The following is a 26,296-nucleotide window of genomic DNA, read 5'->3' as shown; positions in this document are numbered from 1 at the left end:
GACTAAAAACCTCTCTCACAAGCAAGACATGATCGAAGCCTAGAACTGTATGGGTGTTAGATTCATTACAATCACATAATGACGTGAACTAGATTATTGACTCTAGTGCAAGTGGGAGACTATTGGAAATATGCCCTAGAGGCAATAATAAATTGGTTATTATTATATTTCCTTGTTCATGATAATCGTTTATTATCCATGCTGAATTGTATTGATTGAAAACTCAAATACATGTGTGAATACATAGACAACACACTGTCCCTGGTGAGACTCTAGTTGACTAGCTCGTTCATCAAAGATGGTCAAGGTTTCCTGGCCATAGACAAGTGTTGTCACTTTATAACGGGATCACATTATTAGTAGAATTATGTGATGGACAAGACCCAAACTGTGAACGTAACATATGATCGTGTCAGTTTATTGCTACTATTTTTTGCATGTCAATGTATCAGTTCCTATGACCATGAGGTCATGCAAATCCCGGAAACCGGAGGAATACCTTGATACGTCCATTTTGCATCATGCTTTCATGTTGATATTTATCGCTTTATGGACTGTTATTATACTTTCTCGTACCATACTTATGCCTTTTCTCTCTTATTTTGCAAGGTTTATGTGAAGAGGGAGAATACCGGCAACTGGAATTCTGGACTAGAAAAGGAGCAAGTCTGAGTCCTCTATTCTACGCAACTCCAAATGCCCTGAAAATTAACGTCGAATTTTTTCGGAATATATAAAAAATATTGGGAGAAAGAAGTACCAGAGGGGAGGTGCCAGGGGCCCACAAGCCTGGTAGCCGCGACCTGCCCCCCTGGCCGCAGCTACAGGGCTTGTGGGCACCCTGGTGGCCCACTGGCCTCCCTCTTCTGCTATATGAAGGGTTTCGTCCGGGAAAAATCAAGGCAGAGCTTTTTCGAGGAGGCTCCGCCGCCACGAGGCGGAACTTGAGCAGAACCAATCTAGAGCTCCGGCAGGACGATCCTACCGGGGAAACTTCCCTCCCGGAGGGGGAAATCATCGCCATCGTCATCACCAACACTCCTCTCATCGGAGGGGATTCGTCTCCATCAACATCTTCATCAGCACCATCTCATCTCCGAACCCTAGTTCATCACTTGTAACCAATCTCCATCTCGCGACTCCGATTGGTACTTGTAAGGTTGCTAGTAGTGTTGATTACTCTTTGTAGTTGATGCTAGTTGGATTACTTGGTGGAAGAGTTTATGTTCAGATCCATGATGCTACTCATTACACCTCCGATCATGATTATGATTATGCTTTGTGAGTAGTTACTTTTGTTCCTGAGGACATGGGATAAGTCATGCTAATAGTAGTCATGTGAATTTGGTATTCATTCGGTAATTTGATATGTTGTATGTTGTCTCTCCTCTAGTGGTGTTATGTGAATGTCGACTACATAACACTTCACCATTATTTGGGCCTAGAGGAAGGCATTGGGAAGTAGTAAGTAGATGATGGGTTGCTAGAGTGACAGAAGCTTAAACCCTAGTTTATGCGTTGCTTCGTAAGGGGCTGATTTGGATTCACTAGTTTAATGCTATGGTTAGACTTTGTCTTAATTCTTCTTTCGTAGTTGCGGATGCTTGCGAGAGGGGTTAATCATAAGTGGGATGCTTGGCCAAGTAAGGGCAGTACCCAAGCGCCGGTCCACCCACATATCAAACTATCAAAGTAACGAATGCGAATCATATGAACATGATGAAACTAGCATGACAGAAATTCCCGTGTGTCCTTGGGAGCGTTTTTCCTCCTATAAGACTTTGTCCACGCTTGTCCCTTGCTACAAAAGGTATTGGACCACTTTGCTGCACCGTTGCTATTACTTGTTACTTGTTACTTTTCACCTGCTACGTTTCACCTGACTATACCATCGCTTGTTACCACTACTTTCAGTGCTTGCAGTTATTACCTTGCTGAAAACCGTTTATCAGAGCCTTCTGCTCCTCGTTGGGTTCGACACTCTTACTTACCGAAAGGACTACGATTGATCCCCTATACTTGTGGGTCATCAAGACTCTTTTCTGGCGCCGTTGCCGGGGAGGGAAGCGCCTTTGGTAAGTGGAATTTGGTAAGGAAACATTTATATACTGTGCTGAAATTTATTGTCACTTGTCACTATGCAAACTGTTCCTTTGAGGAATTTGTTCGGGGTATCTTCACCTTGAACGGAAGCACGAGGATTTTCTCCTCAACCTAAGGTACCTACTGAAAATATCTTTTATGAAATTCCTTTGGGCATGCTTGAGAAACTGCTGGCTAATCCTTTTACAGGAGATGTATCATCATATCCAGACTTGCATCTATTTTATGTAGATGAAGTTTGTGGTTTATTTAAGCTTGTAGGTTTGCCCGAGGATGAGGTAAAGAAGAAAGTCTTTCCTTTATCTTTGAAGGATAAGGCGTTGACATGGTATAGGCTATGTGATGATACTGGATCATGGGACTACAATCGGTTGAAATTGGAATTTCATCAAAAGTTTTATCCTATGCATTTAGTACATCGTGATCGGAATTATATTTATAACTTTTGGCCTCGTGACAGGGAAAGAATAGATCAAGCTTGGGGGAGGCTTAAATCAATGCTATATTCATGCCCCAATCATGAGCTCTCGAGAGAAATTATCACTCAAAACTTTTATGCTCGGCTTTCTCATGAAGATCGTACCATGCTTGACACTTCTTGTACCGGTTCTTTTATGAAGAAGGATATTGACCACAAGTGGAATTTATTGGAAAGAACCAAACGTAACTCTGAAGATTGGGAGCTAGAAGAAGGTAAGGAGTCAGGTATGAATTTCCAGTTTGATTGTGTTAAATCTTTTGTTAAAACAAACACTTCTAGAGATTTTAGCGCTAAGTATGGACTTGACTCTGAGATAGTAGCTTCTCTATGTGAATCTTTTGTTGCTCATATTGATCTTCCCAAAGAGAAGTGGTTTAAGTATCATCCTCCTGTAGAAGTCAACATAGTTAAACCCAATCTAGTTGAAGAGAAATTCATTGCCTATAATGATCCTATTGTTCCTTGTGCCTACACTGAGAAACCACCTTACCCTGCTAGGAAAAAGGATTATTCTAAATCTCCAACTGTGATACGTAGGGGTTACATTAGACCACTTGCACCCCCTGAGGAAATTAGAGTTGAACCTAGTGTTGCTATTATCAAAGATCTCTTAGCCGAAGACATAGACGGGCATGTTATCAAATTCTGTGAGGACTCTGCTAGAATTGCTAAACCTCACGCGAAAGACAAATACGGACCTGTAGTTGGCCTGCCCGTAGTTTCTGTCAGGATAGGAGATCACTGTTATCATGGTTTATGTGATATGGGTGCTAGTGTTAGTGCAATACCCCGATCCCTATATGATGAAATCAAAGATGAGATTGCACCTGCTGAGTTAGAACCCATTGATGTCACTATTACGCTAGCTAATAGAGACACTATCTGCCCTGTGGGAATTGTGAGAGACGTAGAAGTCCTGTGTGGTAAGACGAAGTATCCTACTGATTTCCGCGTCCTTGCTACTGCACAAGATAGATTTTGTCCATCATATTTGGTAGACCCTTTCTCAACACTGTCAATGCTCATATTGATTGCGTTAAACAGACTGTCACTGTTAGTTTCGAGGGTGTGTCTCATGAATTTAACTTCTCCAAGTTTGGAAGACAACCCCATGAAAAAGAGTCGTCTGGTAGGGATGAAATCATTGCTCTTGCCTCTATTCTCGTGCCTCCTACGGATCCTTTAGAGCAATATCTGCTTGAGCATGAAAATGATATGCATATGGATGAAAGAGATGAGATAGATAAAACTGTTTTAGAACAATATCCTATACTTAAGAATAATCTGCTTCTTGAACTGCTTGGGATCCTCCCCCACCAAAGGGTGATCCTGTGTTTGAGCTAAAACAGTTACCAGATACACTTAAGTATGCTTATCTTGATGAGAAGGAGATATATCCTGTTATTATTAGTGCTCACCTCTCGAATCACGAAGAAAGAAGTTATTAAAAACTTTGAGGAAGCACCGTGCTGCTATTGGATATACTCTTGATGATCTTAAGGGTATTAGTCCCACTCTATGCTAGCACAAGATTAAAACCGATCCTGATTCTAAGCCAGTCGCTGATCGTCAACGGAGGTTAAATCCTAGGATGAAAGAGGTCGTGAGAAAAGAAATATTAAAGCTTCTGGAAGCAGGAATCATTTATCCTGTTGCTCATAGTGATTGGGTAAGCCCAGTACATTGCGTACCTAAGAAGGGAGGTATCACCGTCGTTCCTAATGATAAGAATGAACTAATGCCACACAGGATTGTTACTGGCTATAGGATGGTGATAGACTTCCGGAAACTGAACAAGGCAACCAGGAAAGACCATTATCCTTTGTCGTTTATCGACCAAATGCTAGAAAGGCTATCTAAACACACACACTTCTGCTTTCTAGACGGTTATTCAGGTTTCTCGCAAATACCTGTTGCACAATCTGATCAGGAGAAAACCACTTTCACCTGCCCCTTCGGTACCTTTGCTTATAGACGTATGCCTTTTGGATTATGCAATGCAGCTGCCACCTTTCAAAGATGTATGATGGCTATACTCTCTGATTTTTATGAAAAGATTGTTGAGGTTTTCATGGATGATTTCTCCATTTATGGTTCTTCCTTTGACGATTGCCTCAGCAACCTTGATCGAGTCTTACAGAGATGCAAAGATACCAACCTCGTCTTGAACTGGGAGAAGTGCCACTTCATGGTTAATGAAGGCATCGTCTTAGGACACAAAATCTCCGAGAAAGGCATTGAAGTTGATAAGGCTAAGGTTGATGCAATTAAGAAAATGCCTTGCCCCACAGATATCAGAGGTATACGAAGTTTCCTAGGTCATGCTGGTTTCTATAGAAGGTTCATTAAAGACTTTTCTAAGATTTCTAGGCCTCTTACCAACCTCTTGCAGAAGGATGTTCCTTTTGTTTTTGATGAGGATTGTGAGGAAGCTTTTGAAATACTTAAGAAGGCCTTGATAACCGCACCTATTGTTCAACCACCTGATTGGAACTTGCCCTTTGAAATCATTTGCAACGCTAGTGATTATGCTATTGGTGTTGTTCTAGGACAAAGAGTTGACAAGAAGTTGAATGTCATTCACTACGCTAGTAAAACTCTAGACAGTGCCCAAAGAAACTATGCCACTACGGAGAAGTAATTTTTAGCAGTCCTGTTTGCATGTGAAAAGTTCAGATCTTATATAGTTGTCTCCAAAGTCATTATTCACTCTGATCATGCTGCTATTAAATACCTTATGGAGAAGAAGGACGCTAAGCCTAGGCTAATCAGATGGGTTCTCCTGCTACAAGAATTTGATTTGCACGTTGTTGACTGAAAGGGTGCTGATAACCCTATAGCAGATAACTTGTCCAGGCTAGAGAATGTCCTTGATGACCCATGACCTATTGATGACAACTTTCCCGATGAGCAACTGAATGTCATACGCACTTCACATAGTGCACCGTGGTATGCTGATTACGCAAACTATATCATAGCCAAATACATACCCCCCAGTTTCACCTACCAGCAAAAGAAGAAATTCTTCTTTGATTTGAGACACTACTTTTTGGATGGTCCTCACCTTTATAAGGAAGGAGTAGATGGTGTTATTAGACGTTGTGTGCCTGAACATGAACAGGGACAGATTCTGCAGAAGTGTCATTTCGAAGCCTACGGAGGACACCATGTTGGAGATAGAACTGCTCATAAGGTATTGCAATCAGGTTTCTGTTGGCCCACTCTCTTCAAGGATGCCCGTAAGTTTGTCTTGTCTTGTGACGAATGCCAAAGAATAGGGAACATCAGTAAACGTCAGGAAATGCCTATGAACTATTCACTTGTCATTGAACCATTTGATGTGTGGGGCTTTGATTATATGGGACCCTTCCCGAGTTCCAATGGGTATACTCACATCTTAGTCGCTGTTGATTACGTCACTAAGTGGGTAGAAGCTATCCCCACTAGAAATGTTGATCACCACACCTCTATTAAGATGCTTAAAGAAGTCATTTTCCCAAGATTTGGAGTCCCTAGATATCTGATGACTGATGGCGGTTCACACTTCATTCATGGTGTATTCCGCAAGATGCTCGCTAAGTATGATGTCAACCATAGAGTTGCATCTCCTTATCATCCTCAGTCTAGTGGTCAAGTGGAGTTGAGTAATAAGGAGATCAAATTGATCTTACAAAAGACTGTCAATAGATCTCAAAAGAATTGGTCTAGCAAACTTGACGATGCACTATGGGCTTATAGGACTGCTTATAAGAATCCCATGGGCATGTCGCCGTATAAAATGGTTTACGGTAAGGCCTGTCATTTACCTCTTGAGCTTGAACACAAAGCTTATTGGGCAATCAAAGAGCTCAACTTCGATTTCAAACTTGCCGGTGAGAAGCGGTTGTTTGATATCAGCTCATTAGATGAATGGAGGGCCCAGGCATATGAGAATCCCAAGTTGTTCAAGGAAAAGGTTAAGAGATGGCACGATAAAATAATACAAAAACGTGAGTTCAATGTAGGTGATTATGTCCTGCTATACAATTCTCGCTTAAGATTCTTCGCAGGCAAGCTTCTCTCTAAATGGGAAGGTCCCTACGTTGTCGAGGAAGTATATCGTTCCGGTGCCATCAAAATCAATAACACGGAAGGTAATTTTCCTAGAGTGGTAAATGGGCAAAGAATCAAGCATTATATCTCTGGTACTCCCATAAATGTTGAGAGCAATATCATCAATATCATAACTCCAGAGGAGTACATAAGGGATGTTTATCAGCCTGTTTCAGACTCTGAAAACAAAGAGGTATGTGTTTCGATAAGTAATTGGCCTCCAAAACTTTTCCAGTAGGAAATTTTCTCCTTTTGGAATTTTTGGAAAAATAGAAAAATAAAAAGCAGTCCGGAGAGCGCACGAGGCGGCCACAAGCTTGGTAGCCGCGGCCTCCCCCTGGCCACGGCTACAGGGCTTGTGGGCACCTCGTGTGCCTCCCGGACTCCGTTTTCTTGCGGAGCACTCCTTCTGGTCCAGAAAAAATAATTATATATACGCCCGAGGGTTTTGATCTTTGTATCGCGCAGTTTTCCTCTGTTTTTCGTTTCGAGCCTGTTTTTTGCCGCAGATCTAGGTCAAGATGTCTTCTCAGGATTCAGAGGGGGAGAGCTATGTGGCTGACTACCTTGCTGACCCCAAGGTCTATGGGGACTTGGAACCATATGGCTGGACCACTGATGAGGAAGAGGACTATGATCCCAAGGGGAAGGAACAAACGAGTTTCGATGAAGAGGAGGGTCCTCTACCTCAACCTGGACGCACTCATGTGGAGTTCAAGAAGTCGAGCCTCCCTGACTCAAGGAAGAAGCCTAAGAACTTGTTTATCCCTTCTCGTTTCTTGCAGGAGAGTAAGCAGGAACTTTGTCAAAGGGTGTTGAAGCTTGAGGAGGAAAATGATGATCTGCGAGAGCAGAATTTCATGCTCAACTGGAAATTAGACAAGCTCAAAACCTTTGTAACAACTCCTCCACCACCACCAAAGGAAGACAACTGAGCATTGGTATGGGCAATCCCCTTGGCATGTGCCAAGCTTGGGGGAGTTGCCCTGGTATCGTATCACCTTTATATCTTTTTCTTTTACCTTTGTTTTAGTTCTTTCTTTTTCAGTTTTTACTTTCTTCGCTTAGTGGGATAAGTCTTTAGTGTTTAGTTTGAGTCTTTTGCCTTGTGTCTCCCCCGATGTATTCGAGCTTACGAGCTATATAATAAAGAGTATCTTAGTCAAGGGCTTTGTTTGTGCCGTGATCAAAAGTATGAAAAGAACGATAGCATGAAAGATCATGAGATGATCTTATGGAAAGTGATAGCTTCACATATAACAACTATGATGATTGAAACTTGTTGAGAATAGACCAACATAGACCCGAGTCATTGTTGCAATTAATAAGAAGTAATAAGGAAAGAGAGGTTCACATATAAATATATCATCTTAGACACTTTTTACAATTGTGAGCACTTACCAAACTATTACATGCTTAGAAGTAGATGTTGGACAAGGAAGACAACATAATGAATTGTGTTTGCTTGATTCCAAACAATGTTATATGTCTAGAGATCCCTTAGCATGTGACGATTGCTTCCACCTCATATTAGCCAAAACTTCCGTACTAAGTAGAAATACTACTTATGCATCCATAAACCTTCAAACCAGTCTTGCCATGAGTGTCCACCATACCTACCTATGGATTGAATAAGATCCCTCAAGTAAGTTGTCATCGGTGCAAGCAATAAAAATTGCTCTCTAATATGTATGATCTATTAATTTGTGGAAAATAAGCTTTATACGAAACTGTGATGAGGAAGACATAAAAGCGACAGACTGCATAATAAAGTTCTTTATCACACGAGGAAATATAAAGTGATGTTCCTCCGCACTAAGAGGACACGGATCCAAACCTTAAAAGCGCATGACAACCTCTGCTTCCCTCTGCGAAGGGTCTATCTTGTACCTTTACTTTTGTCCTTGTGAAAGTCATGGTGATCAACACCAATTCCCTATTCCGTCTTCATCTTGGTGAATGTCATATGCTAGGGAAAGATCTATATTCACATATCAACTTGGAGATGAGTATTTATGCTTTATTATTGCTGACTTTACCCTTGAGGTAAATGGTTGGGAGGCAAATTATAAACCCCTATCTTTCTCTGTGTCCAACTGAAACTTTGATGCCATGAGTACCACGTGAGTTGTAACAATTATGGAAAACAAAAGAGATGATTGAGTATGTGGATTTGCTTTACAAGCTCTTATTTGACTCTTTCTGATGTCATGATAAATTGCAATTGCTTCAATGACTATGGACTGTTGTTGGCTACTTCTCGCTAAGGTTTTTGATTCATACTTTGCTTTGTGAAGGAATTGTTACTTTCCCATAAGAATCTTTATGATGTATTGTTGTTCTATGTGTGATCATGATGCCCTCATGTTTGTATTATGTTTTATCGACACCTTCATCCCTAAACATGTGGACATGTTTATGGATCTTGGTTTTCACTTGAGGACAAGCGAGGTCTAAGCTTGGGGGAGTTGATACGTCTATTTTGCATCATGCTTTCATGTTGATATTTATCGCTTTATGGACTGTTATTATACTTTGTGGTACCATACTTATGCATTTTCTCTCTTATTTTGCAAGGTTTATGTGAAGAGGGAGAATACCGGCAGCTGGAATTCTGGACTTGAAAAGGAGCAAGTCTCAGTCCTCTATTCTACGCAACTCCAAATGCCTTGAAAAAATCAACGTGGAATTTTTTGGGAATATATAAAACATATTGGGCGAAAGAAGTACTAGAGGGGAGCTGCGAGGGGCCCACAAGCCTGGTAGCCGCGGCCTGCCCCCCTGGCCGCGGCTACAGGGCTTGTCGGCACCCTGGTGGCCCACTGGCCCCCCTCGTCTGCTATATGAAGGGTTTCGTCCGGGAAAAAATCAGGGCAGAGCTTTTTCGAGGAGGCGCCGCCGCCACGAGGCGGAACTTGAGCAGAACCAATCTAGAGCTCCGGCAGGACGATCCTGCCGGGGAAACTTCCCTCCCGGAGGGGGGAATCATCGCCATCGTCATCACCAACACTCCTCTCATCAGAGGGGACTTGTCTCCATCAACATATTCATCAGCACCATCTCATCTCCAAACCCTAGTTCATCACTTGTAACCAATCTCCATCTCGCGACTCCGATTGGTACTTGTAAGGTTGCTAGTAGTGTTGATTACTCTTTCTAGCTGATCCTAGTTGGATTACTTGGTGGAAGAGTTTATGTTCAGATCCTTGATGCTCATTACACCTCTGATCATAATTATGATTATGCTTTGTGAGTAGTTACTTTTGTTTCTCAGGACATGGGATAAGTCATGCTAATAGTAGTCATGTGAATTTGGTATTCGTTAGGTAATTTGATATGTTGTATGTTGTTTTTCCTCTAGGGGTGTTATGTGAACGTCGACTACATAACACTTCACCATTATTTGGGCCTAGAGGAAGGCATTGGGGAGTAGTAAGTAGATGATGGGTTGTTAGAGTGACGGAAGCTTAAACCCTAGTTTATGTGTTGCTTCGTAAGGGGCTGATTTGGATCCACTAGTTTAATGCTATGGTTAGATGTTGTCTTAATTCTTCTTTTGTAGTTGCGGATGCTTGCGAGAGGGGTTAATCATAAGTGGGATGCTTGTCCAAGTAAGGGCAGTACCCAAGCGCCGGTCCACCCACATATCAAACTATCAAAGTAACGAACGCGAATCATATGAACATGATGAAACTAGCATGACAGAAATTCCCGTGTGTCCTCGGGAGCGTTTTTCCTCCTATAAGACTTTGTGCAGGCTTGTCCCTTGCTACAAAAGGGATTGGGCCACTTTGCTGCACCGTTGCTATTACTTGTTACTTGTTACTTTTCACCTGCTACGTTTCACCTCACTATACCATCGCTTGTTACCGCTACTTTCAGTGCTTGCAGTTATTACCTTGCTGAAAACCGTTTATCACAGCCTTCTGCTCCTCATTGGGTTCGACACTCTTACTTATCGAAAGGACTACGATTGATCCCCTATACTTGTGGGTCATCATACCTCGTGTGTATCAAATGTCACAACGTTACTAGGTGACTAAAGAGGTGCTCTACAAGTATCTCCAAAGGTGTCTGCTGGGTTGGCACAGATCAAGACTAGGATTTGTCACTCTGTGTGACAGAGAGGTATCTCGGGGCCCACTCGGTAATACAACATCACAACAAGCCTTGCAAGCAATGTGACCAAGGAGTTAGTCACGTGATCTTGTATTACGGAATGAGTAAAGAGACTTGCCGGTAACGAGATTGAACTAGGTATGGAGATACCGACGATCGAATCTCAGGCAAGTAACATACCGAAGGACAAAGGGAACGGCATACGGGACTAACTAAATCCTTGACATTGAGGTTCAACAGATAGAGATGTTTGTATAATATGTAGGAGCCAATATGGGCATCCAGGTCCCGCTATTTGTTATTGGCTGGAGAGTGTCTGAGGTCATGTCTACATAGTTCTCGAACCCGTAGGGTCTGCACACTTAAGGTTCGTTGACGTTTCGGTATTATTGAGTTATGTGTGTTTGGTAACCGAAAGTTGTTTGGAGTCCCAGATGAGATCTCGGACGTTACGAGGATCTCCGGAATGGTTCGTAGGTAAAGATTTACATATAGGAAAGTTGCATTTGGCTTCCGGAAAGTTTTCGGGCATTATCGGTAAAGTACCGAGAGTGACGAATGGGTTCCGGGGTTTTACCGGAAGGGGCCACCCACCCGGGAGAGAACCTAATAGGCCTAAAGGTGGTGCACCAGCCATTAGTGGGCTGGTGCAGCCAGCCCAAGATGCCTATTTCGGCCAAGGAGCAAAGAGGGAAAAAATCCCAAAGGGAGAGGAGGAATATTCCAAGTGGGAGGAGTCCTACTTGGAGTAGGATTGGAGGTGGGCTCCTCCACCTCCAATTTCAGCCAAACCTTGAGGGTTTGAGGCTGCCTCCTCCCCTCCCTCCCTCCTATATATACTAGAGGAATTAGAGGCAGCCCTAACCCTAATAAGCCACGTCCGCCCTCTCTCTCTAGATCGTTTTCTCCTCTAGATTAGTTCCGGAGAGCTTGGCGAAGCCCTGCTGGATTAGTTCACCACCACCACCACCACGCCTCGTGCTAGAGAACTCATCTACCTCCCCGCCCCTCTTGCTGGATCAATAAAGCGGCGATCATCATCGAGCTGTACGTGTGCTGAACGGGGGGGTACCGTCCGTTCGGCACTTGATCGGGATGGATCGTGATGGGATCACGGGACGGATCGTGACGAGATCGCGGGACGGGCTGCGATTTGGATTACGAAGATGTTCCACTACATCAACCGCGTTATATATGCTTCTGCTTAGCAATCTACAAGGGTATGTGGATCGGATCTCCCCTCTCGTAGATGATCATCACCATGGATAGGTCTTGCGTGTGCGTAGGAATTGTTTTCCCATGCAACGTTACCCAACACATGCTATTGTTCTTACCGTGTGCTTAACTCCGAGAAAGTTACAGTTGGGGTTGGCCATGATAGACTCAAGAAAGAATTTAACACACTTGACAAGGCCCACAAGGTCTTGAAAGTTGTTCATTCCTCTCTTAAGGAGTCTCATGATCAAATCCAAGTAAAACTAACCAAGAAAATTTCTAATTGTCCTCCCTTCGTTCTAATTGATAATGCTTGTGCTATAATCCTTGTTATGAGCATGTGCATCTTGTGGAGGATAATGCCAAGTTGAAATAACAACTTGAGAATGGCCTTGTGTCATGCATCCAAGGCGAGAAGAACCTAATTGACCTTTTGAGTAATCGAAAGGAAGTTGTAGGAAAGGAGGGACTTGGGTTTGTACCCAAGTCTAAGAAGAAAAATAAGAACAAGACCAAGCAATCTCCTCCTCTCATGGATATTTTTGTCAAGGAGGGTGAGAGTACTCATAAGAAGATGAAGAACAAGGAAGGTGGTGGTAATGCCAAGAAGGACAAAACCACCTCTACCAACAAAGTCGGCGACTTTAATCCCTCTTATGTTTTATGCCGTGCTAGTGATGGACATGTTTATGCTAAATTTATTGGTTATTGTTATGGGTACATTTAATGGGCTATTTGGGTTCCTAAGACCCTTGTTTCTAACATCAAAGGACCCATTCAAGAATGGGTACCTAAATCAAAGCATTGATCTCTTGTAGGAGTTTGCTTCCGGTGGGGTGTTATCGTTGCTCGACAGTGGAGCCGCAAATCATATGACCGGGATCAAGGACTTGGTGGTGGATGTGCATCCAATTCCATCTATGCCCAGCCATGTCCAATTTGCTGATGCCTCAACATCTAAGGTAATGGGATTTGGAAAGGTGGTCATCTCTCAAGATTTATCTATATAGAAGGTCATGCTTCTTGAGTCCCTTGCATACAATTTGCTTTCCATTCGTCAACTTGCAATTATGGGCTTTGCCACATTCTTTAAACTTGATACCGTGGCCCTTTTGTGGAGCAAGACTCTTAAAGTAGCCTTTTTTGGACATGTCAAGAACAGTCTCTATGTGATGAACTTTTTGGAGCGACCCACTAAGATCGCGACTTGTCTAATGGCTAAAGTTGATGTGGGTGGGCTTTGGCATCACGGCTAGCTCATGTCAATTTGAGATCTTTGCAAATTCTCATCAAAGGGGATCATGTTTGTGGACCAACAAATGTGAGTTTTGCCAAAGACCGTGATTGTAGTGCTTGTATTGAAGGGAAGCTTCATGAAACAGCTCACCGTCCCATGACTATCATTTACTCTAAAATGCCCTTGAAGCTCCTTCACATTGATCTCTTTGGTCCTCCATCTTTTGATAGTCTTGGGGAAGGAAGTATTGCTTGGTGATTGTGGGTGACTACTCAAGATACACTTGGGTATACTTCATCAAGAGGAAGAATGAGACTCACCAAAACGTCATTGACTTTGGTAATGAAGCTCAACATCAACATGAAGTAGAGATATTGATGATTAGAAGTGTCAACGACACCGAGTTCAAGAACTACACCTTGGATGAGTTCCTTAGTGACGAGGAGATCAAGCACCAATATTCGGCACCATATACCCCTCAACAAAATGGTGTGGATGAGAGGAAGAACCGAACGTTGATGGACGCGGCAAGAACCATGATGGCGGAGTTCAAATCTCCGTACAACTTTTAGGCCTAAGCCATTAACACCGCATGTCATGCATCCAATCGGCTCTATCTCCGCAAAGGATTGAACAAGACTCCATATGAGATTCTTACTGAGAACAAGACCAACCTCAAGTACTTCCGGGTGTACGGTTGTAAGTGTTTCATTCTGAAGAAAGGTGTTCATTTGTCTAAATTCGAAATTAGAGCTCATGAGGACATATTTGTTGGTTATGCTACAAACTCTCATGCTTACCGTGTACTCAACAAGTCCACACGGCTCATTGAGACGTGTAATGTAGAGTTTGATGAAAATAATGGCTCCCAAGTGGAGCAAAGTGGTATTTGTGATGTAGGTGATGAAATTCCTCCTCAAGCCATAAGAAGAACGGGTATTGGTAAAATACTCCCCATTGAGGAACCCCTTGTGGCCGAAGGAGAAGAACAATGCTCTACTCAAGTGGAGCCATCACCTTCGCTAGTCCCACACGCTTCCGAAGAACAAAGTGACACACGCTTTCGAAGAACAAAGTGAAAGGCCTCAACCCGTGGAACAAGATCAAGGACAAGATCAACCTCATGAGGATGGTGATGCACCAAATGATGTCCAAGATCTTGCTCAAGACTCTGAGTTTGCCCAAGATCAAGTGCAACCACAAGATCAAGGTCAAGCTAGTGAGCAAGCTCAAGACGGTGCTCAAGATGATCAAGATGATGATCCTCAATTACCGAGTGAGGAACACTTAGAGCGTCGCATCATCAAAGTGTCTGCCAAGCTCAAGCATCAAAACATATCTTAGAAAATGTGCTTCGAAGCTTCAATAAGGCGGTAACTACTCGTCAACAATTATCAAACTTTTGTGAGCATCATACATTTGTTTCGTGTGTTGAACCCCAAAAGCTACATGATGCGCTCGATGAGGAGGATTGGCTTGAAGCTATGCATGATGAACTCAACAACTTCGAGCGCAATCAAGTTTCGGAATTAGTGCCAAGGCCAACGGAGGACCATAATGTCATTGGAACCAAATGGATCTTCAAGAACAAGCAGGGTGCAAATGGTGTTGTCATTCGAAACAAGGCAAGATTGGTGGCGCAAGGCTACTCCCAAGTCGACGGTATCGACTACGGTGAAACCTTTGCTCCTGTCGCTCGTCTTGAGTCTATTCGCATGTTACTTGCTTTTGCTTCTCATCATGACTTTAAATTGCAACAAATGGATGTGAAGAGGCTTTTCTTAATGGTCCATTAAATGAGTTGGTATATGTTAAACAACCCCCGGGATTCGAGGATCCCAAGTTCCCCACTCATGTATACAAACTCAGGAAGGCACTCTACGGTCTCAAACAAGCCCCACGTGCGTGGTATGAGTACCTTACTGAGTTGTTGCAAGATCGTGGGTTTGAGATTGGGAAAATTGATCCCATTCTTTTTACGAAGAAGGTCAAAGGGGATTTGTTCATATGCCAACTATATGTTGATGATATTATTTTTGGTTCTCCTAACAAATCTTTCAATGAAGAGTTTGCTGCACTAATGACCGAGAAGTTTGAGATGTCTATGATGGGAGAGTTCAAGTTCTTTCTTGGGTTCGAAAATAAACAAGGAAGAGAAGGAACGTTCATCAAACAAGCCAAGTCCACTCAAGACATGCTCAAGAGGTTCGAGCTAGAGGACGTCAAGCCGATCAAGTTTCCCATGCCAACCAAATGCAAGCTTGACAATGATCCCAATAGTAAAGCAGTGGATCAAAAGGTATATCGCTCCACGATTGGATCCTTGCTTTACCTTTGTGCATCTAGACCAGATATCATGTTGAGTGTGGGAATTTGTGCATGGTTTCAATCCGCACCAAAGGAAAGCCACTATGCGGTAGTCAAACGAATCTTTCGATATTTGGCTCATACCCCAAACTTTGGCTTATGGTACCCCAAAGGAGCAAGCTTTAATCTAGTAGGTTACTCTGACTCAGATTGGGCTGGAGACTGTGTCGGGAGGAAGTCAACTTCTGGAGGATGCCAATTCCTTGGTCGCTCGGTAAGTTGGTCTTTGAAGAAGCAAAATTGTGTGTCACTTTCTTCCACCGAGGCCGAGTATGTAGCTTCCGCAAGTTGTTGTGCTCAATTACTATGGATGAGGCAAACTTTAAAGGATTACGGTGTCACTTGTGACAAAGTGCCTCTTCTATGTGACAATGAGAGTGCTATCAAGATATCTATCAATCCGGTGCAACATAGCAAGACCAAGCATATTGATATTCGTCATCATTTCATTCGAGATCATATCAAGCATGGTTTCACGAGATACTTGATACTGAGGTCCTATTCATCAACACACAAGAGCAACTTGCGGATATTTTCACAAAGTCTCTAGATGAAGCAAGGTTTCACGAGTTAAGGCATGAGCTAAATATCATTGATTCAAGCAATGTGGATTGAAACTAGGCACACCACACCACACTCATCATTATATCTAGCTCTAGGTGTAGGCATGGACATAGGGGGAGTGTTGTTCTCTCAATGAACTTTCCCTCCCCCCATTATGCATAAATTGATCACGTCTTTCACATTAGCCATTGTTGATGGCACTTGTGCTTCAAAGTCGAGTTATCGTCATGATCCCAAGGATAATTCTTCGCGGTGTCATACCAATTGTCTCAAACATAGGTGGCTCCGGCCACCGCCCTCTCTTCATCAGAAGATTCGTTTCAGTGTTTGTTGGTCGTGTTTGATTTGCTTTGTTTGCCTTTCGCTTTGTGTTGTGTTGTTTTTCTTTATTTCTTGCAAAGATTAACCCATTTTTTACTGAGCGGTACTACCGTGCATAGGCACAGTACTACCGTTGGAGAGGGCACGGTACTACCGCATCTGGAGCGGCAGTAAAATTTTACTACCGCTGGCCAAGTGGTACTACCATGATGACCGCGGTACTACCGCGCCGTCGGGGGTGCGAGGAGTTATATTAGGACAGGGGGCAGTTCCTTCTCCCTCCATACCCATTCATACCCTCATCTCGTGTCTCTCTCTCTTTCTTTTCAAGAAACGACACCGGAAGATCTCGACGGATCTCCTTCTGTGGCCACTCTCGTCCCATTCCGTTTGGTGGGATCGTCTCCCTCCTCTCCCTCGTACCATGGAACCCGGTATTGCCCCTAGTTCTCTTCTCGTTGCTTCAATTTTGTTGGATCTAGGGTTAGGGGCATATGAGTTAGGTTTCATCATTTTGTGGCACACTCTTTGCATAAATGGATGGTTGGAGAGTGCTTGTGTGGTAGAAATGCTACTTAGCAGGATACAACATGTTAGTTTTGGTCTACGGTAGTACCCGATCTGAAGATTGGAGTGTCAGATCTTGCAGTTTTCGCTCGTGCGGTACTACCGCTCTTCCTGGAGCGGTACTACTACAATGTGTGCGGTAGTAAAAATTTACTACCGCCTGAACTGTGGTACTACCGCTCGACCCTGAATTCACATGTTTTGTCCTACTAATTCCCATTTATCTGGAGTTCTCTAGTTTGCTTTGGTCTTTGCCTTGACTTCTTTTGTCATTCTGTTGTGTTTGCCTTGTGTGTCATAGGTGGTGGATCCAGTTCCAGCTCTAGGCGCTCGAACCCTTCTCGGGATATCGGTTCCAAGCGCCTTCGCAATCAAGAGGCACCCGAGGGATCCAAGGCTCCAAAGCGCAACTTCAAGAGGCCTGCAAACAAGAACACGAGCACACTGTCAGTGGGATGCTATGCCGCAAGCTGAGTTTTAGATTCGCTGGAAGCGCGACCCCTATGTCATCGATAGGGTTCATCTCAAGGGTTGTGAACTTTTATGGTCCAAGCAACAAACTCTTATCTATGAAGATGTGATCAAGACCAAGAAGAACATCTATGTACTGGTTCAGTGGATTGACATGGATCATCTCAAGAAGGACCCGACATACTTTGGTGATCCCCTGGACATGGTGGAGCGGCTTGGGATCTGAGAGATCATCTCGTTTCAGCTTGACTTTTATCCTGAGATTGTGGCTCAATTCTTTGTTACCGTCCACTTCCGCACTGATGCGGAGCGCACAATGACGTGAATGACCAATGGGGAGAGGTTGTCTGCAACCTGGAAGGAGTTCATGGATCTTCTGCACATTCGCGATGAGGGGCTTGAGCACCCAGTTGGTTTGCGCCTGCACGCAAAGCCATCTGCTACACCCAAGGAAAAGTTGCTGCCCTAGTTTATTAAGATTGTGTCCTCAAGTGGTGAAATCTCTCATGTGCTGAACCCATTCCTTGATGTCATGCACCAAATATTTCGCAACACTCTCTTTCCTCGAGTTGGCAACAAGGACCAGGTGCATTCCTATCTGCTGGATATGCTTCTCATGTGTGAGAAAGGGAGGGCTCGTGCTCCTGGACCGCTTGATGTGTCTCACGTCATGTGGAGTGAGATTCAGTCGGACATGTTTCACCGTAAGGTTCCCATCTATGGACCTTATTTGTTTTACTTGATCCAGGAGAGGTGGTTGGTGACCTTTCCAGAAATGGTGTTTCATGCTCCCGGTGGGATCCACCATGAGCCTATTAAGTTGCATCAGAAGAAAAAGTGGGCCAACACTACCACTATCCTCTTGCTGCCAACATGGATACTGATGAGGATGAGGATGAGGGCAGCCCATAGACACATGTGCTTTCCTCTGCTCAGCCATCTTGGGCCAAGAAGCTCAAGGACACGATGAAGAGTTTATTTTGCATGCAGGCAAAGAGGCAGTGTATGATCCATGTTACTCAGAAGGAGAGTCGTCAGCGCGACAAGCTGATTCTGAGGAAGCTCGACGTGCACATTTCGAGTGGGTCTGAGAAGGACGTTACTCCTGAAGCTGCATGGATGGAGAAGAAGAACCTTCAGTGGGACGAGTCTCATGAGGAGTCTGATGAAGAGTCTGATGGCTGATATCTGTGCATTTTGATCTACCACGTGTGTCTTAGGTGTCCTCCCTCCTTTTTGGTGTCCCGATGCCAAAGAGGGAGAGAGTGTAGGATTTGCGTGTTCTTTCTTTTTCCGTGTCTCCTTGTTCGTTGAACCTTCGTTGTTGCTTTGGTTGGTTTTCTTTTATGTGTGAGACCATAAGACTTACTCTATCATATTGTGTGAGACATATGCTATCACTCCTCTCTCTTTATTGTCTCATTATCATCCAGTATGTTAGTAGCTCGTGAGTATATTTATTATGTGCCCTTATCTTCATTCTCACATGCTATGCCTTGCTTCCATGCTTAGTGATTAATCAGTTTGTTGCAAGGAATGCCTCGTCTATAAAATCTAGGGGGAGTGCTACTCCTAGGTTGTGTGCCTTGTAGTCCATGGCATTTCTCTAAGTATGCACACATCTAGGGGGAGCCTGTCTCTAGTTTATAGACTTTGGGTTTGCCTATGTTATTTTTATATCCTTTTGTGCAAATCCAGTATTGTCATCAATCCACCAAAAAGGGGAGATTGTTAGGGCATATTTCTCCCTAAGTGGTTTCGATGATTGATGACAATGCCTGTGCGGACTAATCGTGTGCATTGAGCATTTCAGATAATTCATGACTAGGCACAAGATGATTCGGTGCCCCTCGGAGTATATCAAAGATGGTTGCTTTCTACGTTTCTCTTCCGTAGATTTGAGTCGTACGAAAGCCGTACTATTAAGAGGGGGTCCGCTTCGTAAAGGTTAGGGTGGAATCAACACGTACACATATGTTCTATTGCACCACCTTTCCCTCGCTTCAATGGAGCTCCAACTTGTTTCCCCTTGTCTGTGCAAAGTGTCGGCGGTAGTACCGCAGGTGCCAGCGGTAGTACCACTCTCTGGGGGTAGTACTTTTTTTACTACCGCTCTCTCGGACTTTTGCACAACCGCAGCCTCAACGGTGGTAGGCACGGAAGTAATTTTTTAATTTCGTGGTTGGTGGATCTACCGTGCGATAGTACCGCTCCTAGCAGCGGTAGTACCACTCTGCTCGGGCTGAGAGTGGGGTAACGGTTGGATTCTTCCCCCCACTATATAAAGGGGTCTTCTTCCCCAAGAAGACTACCTCTTACCTCCCCAATCTCCATTGTTGCTCCAAAGCTCATTTTCGCTCGATCTCTCTCCCTAGCCCATCAAACTTGTTGATTTTCTAGGGATTGGTTGAGAAGGCCCTGATCTACACTTCCACCAAGAGATATTTGATTCCCCCCACTAATCCCTTGCAGATCTTGTTACTCTTGGGTGTTTGAGCACCCTAGACGGTTGAGATCACCTCGGAGCCACATTCCATTGTGGTGAAGCTCCGTGGTCTTGTTGGGAGCCTCCAAGCTTTGTGTGGAGATTGCCCCAACCTTGTTTGTAAGGGTCCAGTTGCCGCCTTCAAGGGCACCACTAGTGGAATCACGACATCTCCCATTGTGCGAGGGCGTGAGGAGAATAAGATGACCTTAGTGGCTTCTTGGGGAGCATCGTGCCTCCACACCACTCCGACGGAGACGTACTTCCCGACAAAGGGAAGGAACTTCAGTAACACATCCTCGTCTCCACTGGTTTCACTTGTGGTTATCTCTTACCTTTACTTTGTCCTTACTATTGTTGTGTTGTATTTCTCGCTTGCATTAGTTGTAGTTGTTGTTAGCATCATATAAGTTGCTCACCTAGTTGTTTATCTAGAGAAACTTTTTTTGCTAACCCTAATTTGTTAAGAACAATTAAAAATTGGTAGTTGCCTATTCACCCCCTCTAGTCAACTATATCGATCATTTCATCTATACTGCTAACAAGGGAGGAAGCGGTATATTAGTATATGATAGACATAGTTCTCTATTATCATGGGACCTTAGTGACGTGGTCGCGGCAGATAATGGCGACCGAAATCATAATGACGACCCCCTCTTCTCCTTCGACCTCCTGCTTCGGTAGCTGGAAGAAGGCGCCCCCTAAGCCGTCGTCCTCGACCACGACCTCCGCTTCGAGCTCGTCTTCTTCGTTGTACCCGAGGACCACCACTGGCATCGACTCGCTCCTTTACGGTCTCTGCTACGTCCTCGGCTATCACATTGAGCCTGTGGTGAGCTGTTGCTCACCAGTCACCACAAACAAGTCCCTGGAGCTCGTCCCGCACGCACACACCCAACCACGCATGCGCCCATTTGTGCTCCACGCCCGCGGCAACACCAGACGTGCCCGCGCCGCAGGCCCGCAGTGTCTACTCGTTCGCTTCGGCCTCCCGCACGCAAGCACCCCACATCCTCGCGTCGCCTCGCTTGACGGAAGAGGCCAACCGCCGTCGCCAGAGAGCAGCGTGCATTGAGTGGCAAGAGATGTCCGGAAGGCGTAGACAGCGGTTCATAGGTGCTGCACCTTGCCGGCCCAGCTAGCCTCGCCGCGGTGTTCCAGTCCTCCAAGGGCGAGTTGGGTGGGCTGAAATTTTGACTTGTATACCGAAGGACCGGAGCAAAGATGTGCAAGCTATACCGCTAGTGTGATTCCTGGCAAACATGAGCAGTACAGATCAATTGCCACCATTAGATTTCACCAATGGACGGGCCAATATTTAACGTAGGGTACCATAAAAGAGCTCTATTTTATATAGGCGGATCTTAACAGATATTGTATAGACATGATCAAAACTAATAAAGTTCTACTTACATTTTTAAAAGAAGTTTTACTTATGATAATTCTTGAACTTCAATTATCTTGGAATACAATGAGTAACTTCTTAATGTCGGTGACTAGTTGTGATTTGTTCAGCAATCCACATGTTAATGCATTGTAACTTAAACCCAGAAAAAGAAAACATAAGTTAGTCGTGAGGAGGGCTTCAAAACTATAGGCCCAGTTCATAACCCTTGAGTTAGTTGTGACGAGGGCGTCAAAACTAGATCCCATGGCATGTTCAGAGTTAAAGTCTGGTCCTCAGGAGGCTCCTCCGCAGCATATCCAGCCTATGCATGACAGATTCACAGCAGCAATATGTTGTGAGTCACAATGAAAAAACATAACTTAAAAAATAGCATTGTACCCCCTCCGTTCCAGAATAAGATGTATTGATTTTTATGCAAATCAAGCTTGTGTATGTTTGGCCAAGATTATAGAATAAAATATCAACATCTATAATACAAAATAAATAAAATATAAAAATACTTACCCGCAAAACAAAACAAAAATACTTTTCGTGATGGATCTAATGATACAAAATTGGTACTGTAGATATTGATATATATTTCTCTACAAAATTGGTCAAACATGCATATGTTTGGCTTTTGATGAAAAGACTGATGCACCTTAAATTTTGGAACGAAGGGAGTATCAAGGAATGCTGATGTAAACCTATGTACAAATGTGGTGGCTACCAACAATGAACACCAATCACCCTACGGCACAACATATCCGTGCAGAAGAGGGACACCACACACTTTGCTTCTCTGAAATGAATGATTCATGTTCGCAGTTAACTCTTTTACAGTGAGAATTCACATCATCACATGTACATTTGCCTAGAGAGCTTGTAGCCTGAAACCGTGGCTGACAAGGCGAGGGCAACAAATGCAAGGAATGCCATGCTGATGGCTGCAGCGGTCGCGTCAGTGAAGTTGTTGATCACTGCTGTTCTCATGCGGTTCGTGATGGGGATAGCCGCGGATAGAGCAGACATCAGCAAGTATGCGACTACCTGTGAATATGTTCATCAGTTTCTATTAGCGGGGGGCAATAAATTTCATCATATGGCTATGAAATTTTGTCTGACATGTTTTCAAGAAACACAACAATTGACAGGCAAGTCCAATGCAAGTTTTGGAAGCTAACTCAATTTAGAATATCCTACTATTTTGTTGTCTTGCATTCAGCATGGTACCATGGCACAAAACAAAAGCATGAGATAAATATAACCATCACAGCAGTTTTGCCATTATCCGGAAAACCTAAGGGTTAACATGGAAACATGTTTGGTCCAAAACTAATTTCCTTAAGCATACACGTGTAAGAATTTGTGGACTGCAGCATTCCTGATTAGCCATATAATTACTCATACTTTCATCAATTAATAAAACTTAGCTATTTGCACTGGTAAAGTAAATTTAACAAGGGCCAAGTTCCAGCAAAACTACTTGTAAGTATTATTAGCATATTGGGGTCCAGTAATACGAACTCCATTGTTTCTTCACATGGGATCCAAAGCCATGAAAATCTAAGGGTTAACATGGGATCATATTGTTGAACCACACTTTGTTTGCTTGCTTAATAAAGGGGCCGTATGCATCGTGCTGATGCAGAGGCCGGAGGTAATCCTCCTTTTCTAAAAAAAAAATATTTTTTGCAGAAGGCAGAAGCTCATAAAAAACCTTAATTAAGTAGCAGCAGCACGGGTTTAAAACATTCATACCCTCCAGGGCATCCTAAGTAAATGTGGTCCCAAAACATTTGAAAGATCACGATTACATTAATTTATCTGTATTTAAGCAATATGCAATGGACAACATGAACTATTGTTTGTCATCTAGTATTGTACTCTTCCAAAGCTCCAAGCAAACCAATGATTCAGAACATACATCGAAGCTCATGGCTGGCCCTAACCACTCCCCAACTACTTTACTCCCCCCATTCCAACGCCACAACATTATCAGCGATGGTTGTTGCTGGGTTGTCCTAGAGATTGAACTATTGGACCATTATGGAGAGCTACATGTATCATATTCTAGTTGTTTCCACAAAGAAACAAGGGCGATATGGGTTGTAATTTGTGAAATTGTAGCTATGTATTGAACCAGAACATTGCCGAGTGTACGCTTCCATAGACCAATCTTACTCTTAACAGTTAAAACGCCTCAATCCAAGAACAATACAGTACCTATCATTTGGATTCCACAAAAAACAAAAACAAGAAAAGGTACTCTACTCCCCGGTCGCTACTCTACTAGTGGATTGATGTCTCCTTTACAAATGGAATTGGAATCTCTACTCCCCGGTAGCCACTCTTACTTTAACACGGTAAACTTCGGCCACACTTTATTTGCCTACTTTCCCCTCCCTGACCAGCAAACATTGGTCCAATTGAGAGATACAAAACACATGGACTCTTATCAGATAACAATAACAAGGAGAAATAATGATAACAGGTGCAAACTAACAGGTCGAAGCAACTCGCCTGATCAGCAATGAAATCGAAAAGCCTCGCGGACGGCGCGGGGATGGGGTCGGCGCCGCCGCGCATCCGGTGCGCGTGCCGCAGCGCCTGCGCCAGCGAGTAGGCGAAGGCCAGCGCCGCGATTGCGAGCAGGTACCTAGCAACAACGCAGCACATGTAAGACGCTTAAGAGTCCCGGATCGAAGACCAGCCCTAGGCGGCCAAGATCAAATCGGCGCACATGTACTCCTGGTAGCGGTCGAACTGCATCCAGTCGCCGTGCTGGTTGGACGCGACGAGCACGAGCGCGACGAAGGCGAAGGCGGCGGCGGCAGCGTGCAGCGCGAGGGGGCACTTGTCGAGCATGTCCTCCCGCCTCCACCGCGCCACCACCGACTCCACAACGCCGCCGCCGCCCGCTCCCGCGGTGGAGGCGCCGTTGTAGGAGCTGTAATCCTTTTCGACGTCTGGCTGCTTCGTGGCGGCGTCGGCGGCGGCGGAGGCGTCAGCCGTGACCATCGCCATCGCTCACCAGTGGAACAGTGCCTGACCAGTGGTGAACGGGGAGAGCTGAACTGAGGTGTTTGCTGTGTGTGTGATGAAGCTGGAAAAACACTTGAGGGGAAAGCAAGAACGGGATTAGCCGGCAAACCTCTTCACCTCTTGTCAAAGACTGAACCGTCGCTACTTTGTTGTGCTCAGGCCCTTCAGTCTGTGAGTTATGGGTGCGTTCGTCACGTGAAAGGTGGGGTTGGACTCCTGCTGTGGTACATGGAGCTGGAGTGTAGTTTGAGTACACCCATCGTTGACAGGCAAGGCTCTATTCGGGGTCCAGTGACGGACCAGCAATCGAAATATACCACTCCCTCCGTTTCTAAGGTCAACTCCACCACCTGTCCAAAAAAAAAAAAAACTCCACCACACGACCCGTCTCATTCGGTCATGTCCGTTTGAAGCAAAACAGACAAACCTCACGAGTCAGCGCGCGATGGTCTGAATCCATCTTATTCGTTTTGTGTCCGGCCCAATCCATTTCAAACGCAAATATGCGTACAATTTGGGTCCAGACGAACAGCGAGGAGATCGACCACTGTTGTCGTTGCCTGTCTGACGACATGCACTACGACCCAGGTACGCCGTCGATTCCCCATTGTGGGACAATTGTTTCGGGACGAGCACGACGTGCGGCCCCGCGTCATATTTTGTTGGCCGCCCACCTAGCCTGCGGCGGGCATATCCCTGGGTGCGCGGGCGTACTCCGTCGCCACCACCACCACCTCCCATGACAGAGGAGGAGGAGGTCCGGCTCATTCAACGTGTCTTGGAAGACTCCAAGAACATGCACGATCACCATGCTGGCTCTCTCTGCGACAGGCAATGTGGTCGTACCGGACGTGAAGGAGGAGGTGCTTGTGACGTCCTCGATTTAATCATACGCTAATCATGCATGCAAATGCGTACGATCAAACTCAAGGACTCACGAAAAGATATCACAACACAACTCTAGACACAAATAAAACAAACAAGCTTCATATTACAAGCCACGGGCCTCGAGGGCTAGAATACAGAAGTTCGATAAACACACGAGTCAGCGAAAGCAACAAATATCTGAGTACAGACATTAAACATGAGGTGCCTTAGAGAAGGCTAGCACAAAAGAAACACGATCGAACGAGGCGAGGCCTCCTGCCTAGGAACCTCCTAAACTACTCCTGGTTTTCAGCGGCCTTCACGAAGAAGTCACCATCGGGGTAGCAGGCGTCGGCGGGAAACTCCATCTCCTGGGCTCCATCATCTGGTCGCAGCAACGGATCAAGGGGACAAAGGGGGAGCAAAGCAACGGTGAGTACTCATCCAAAGTACTGGCAAGACTTATATCAGAACTATGGTAAGTATGCATGAGTATCAAAGAAGGGGGTTTATATGTGGACTGACTGCAGCAATGCGAGAATAGAGAAAGATGGCCTAGTCCTATTGAAGACTAGCATCTTCAGGGTCTTGCAGCAATAGACGAGAGTAGAACGGGGTAACACAAATAATAGGCATATTGTTGCATCAAAATTAATATGAGGGCATGCCCAGAGATCCTCCCTCGACTCCCTGCGAGGAAGCAATCCCAGGGCAACAATTCCAGTTAAGTAACCATTGTAGTTGTATAATATCAAGGCACAACTCCAAGTCATCATGTAACCGTGGACACGACTATTCGAATATATAAGTTCTTCCCTGCAAGGGTGCACAACATATTCCCCGACGCGCTCGATAACACTCTGGCCGGACACACTTTTCTGGGTCATGCCCGGCCTCGGAATATCGACACGTCGCAGCCCCACCTAAACTCAACAGAGAGGCCAACCCGCCGGTCTAACTCCTAAGCACAAAGGG

General features: G+C 44.5%; 1 protein-coding gene across 1 annotated transcript; it reads right to left on the bottom strand.

The window, feature by feature from the left end:
• Positions 1–21,974: 21,974 nt before the first annotated feature.
• On the bottom strand, positions 21,975–24,553 carry LOC123448870 (CASP-like protein 4B2). The gene is made up of 3 exons (XM_045125900.1): positions 24,153–24,553; positions 23,933–24,068; positions 21,975–22,459 (listed from the first exon to the last, which is right to left on the bottom strand). Exons 1-3 carry the CDS (start codon positions 24,434–24,436, stop codon positions 22,268–22,270), a joined length of 612 nt encoding a protein of 203 aa, XP_044981835.1. The 5' UTR covers positions 24,437–24,553; the 3' UTR covers positions 21,975–22,267.
• Between the last annotated feature and the right edge of the window lie 1,743 nt (positions 24,554–26,296).

The sequence above is a fragment of the Hordeum vulgare genome, chromosome 4H (assembly GCF_904849725.1).
Source record: "Hordeum vulgare subsp. vulgare chromosome 4H, MorexV3_pseudomolecules_assembly, whole genome shotgun sequence".
NCBI lineage: Eukaryota > Viridiplantae > Streptophyta > Magnoliopsida > Poales > Poaceae > Hordeum > Hordeum vulgare.
This window is presented reverse-complemented; position numbering and strand designations above follow the sequence as displayed.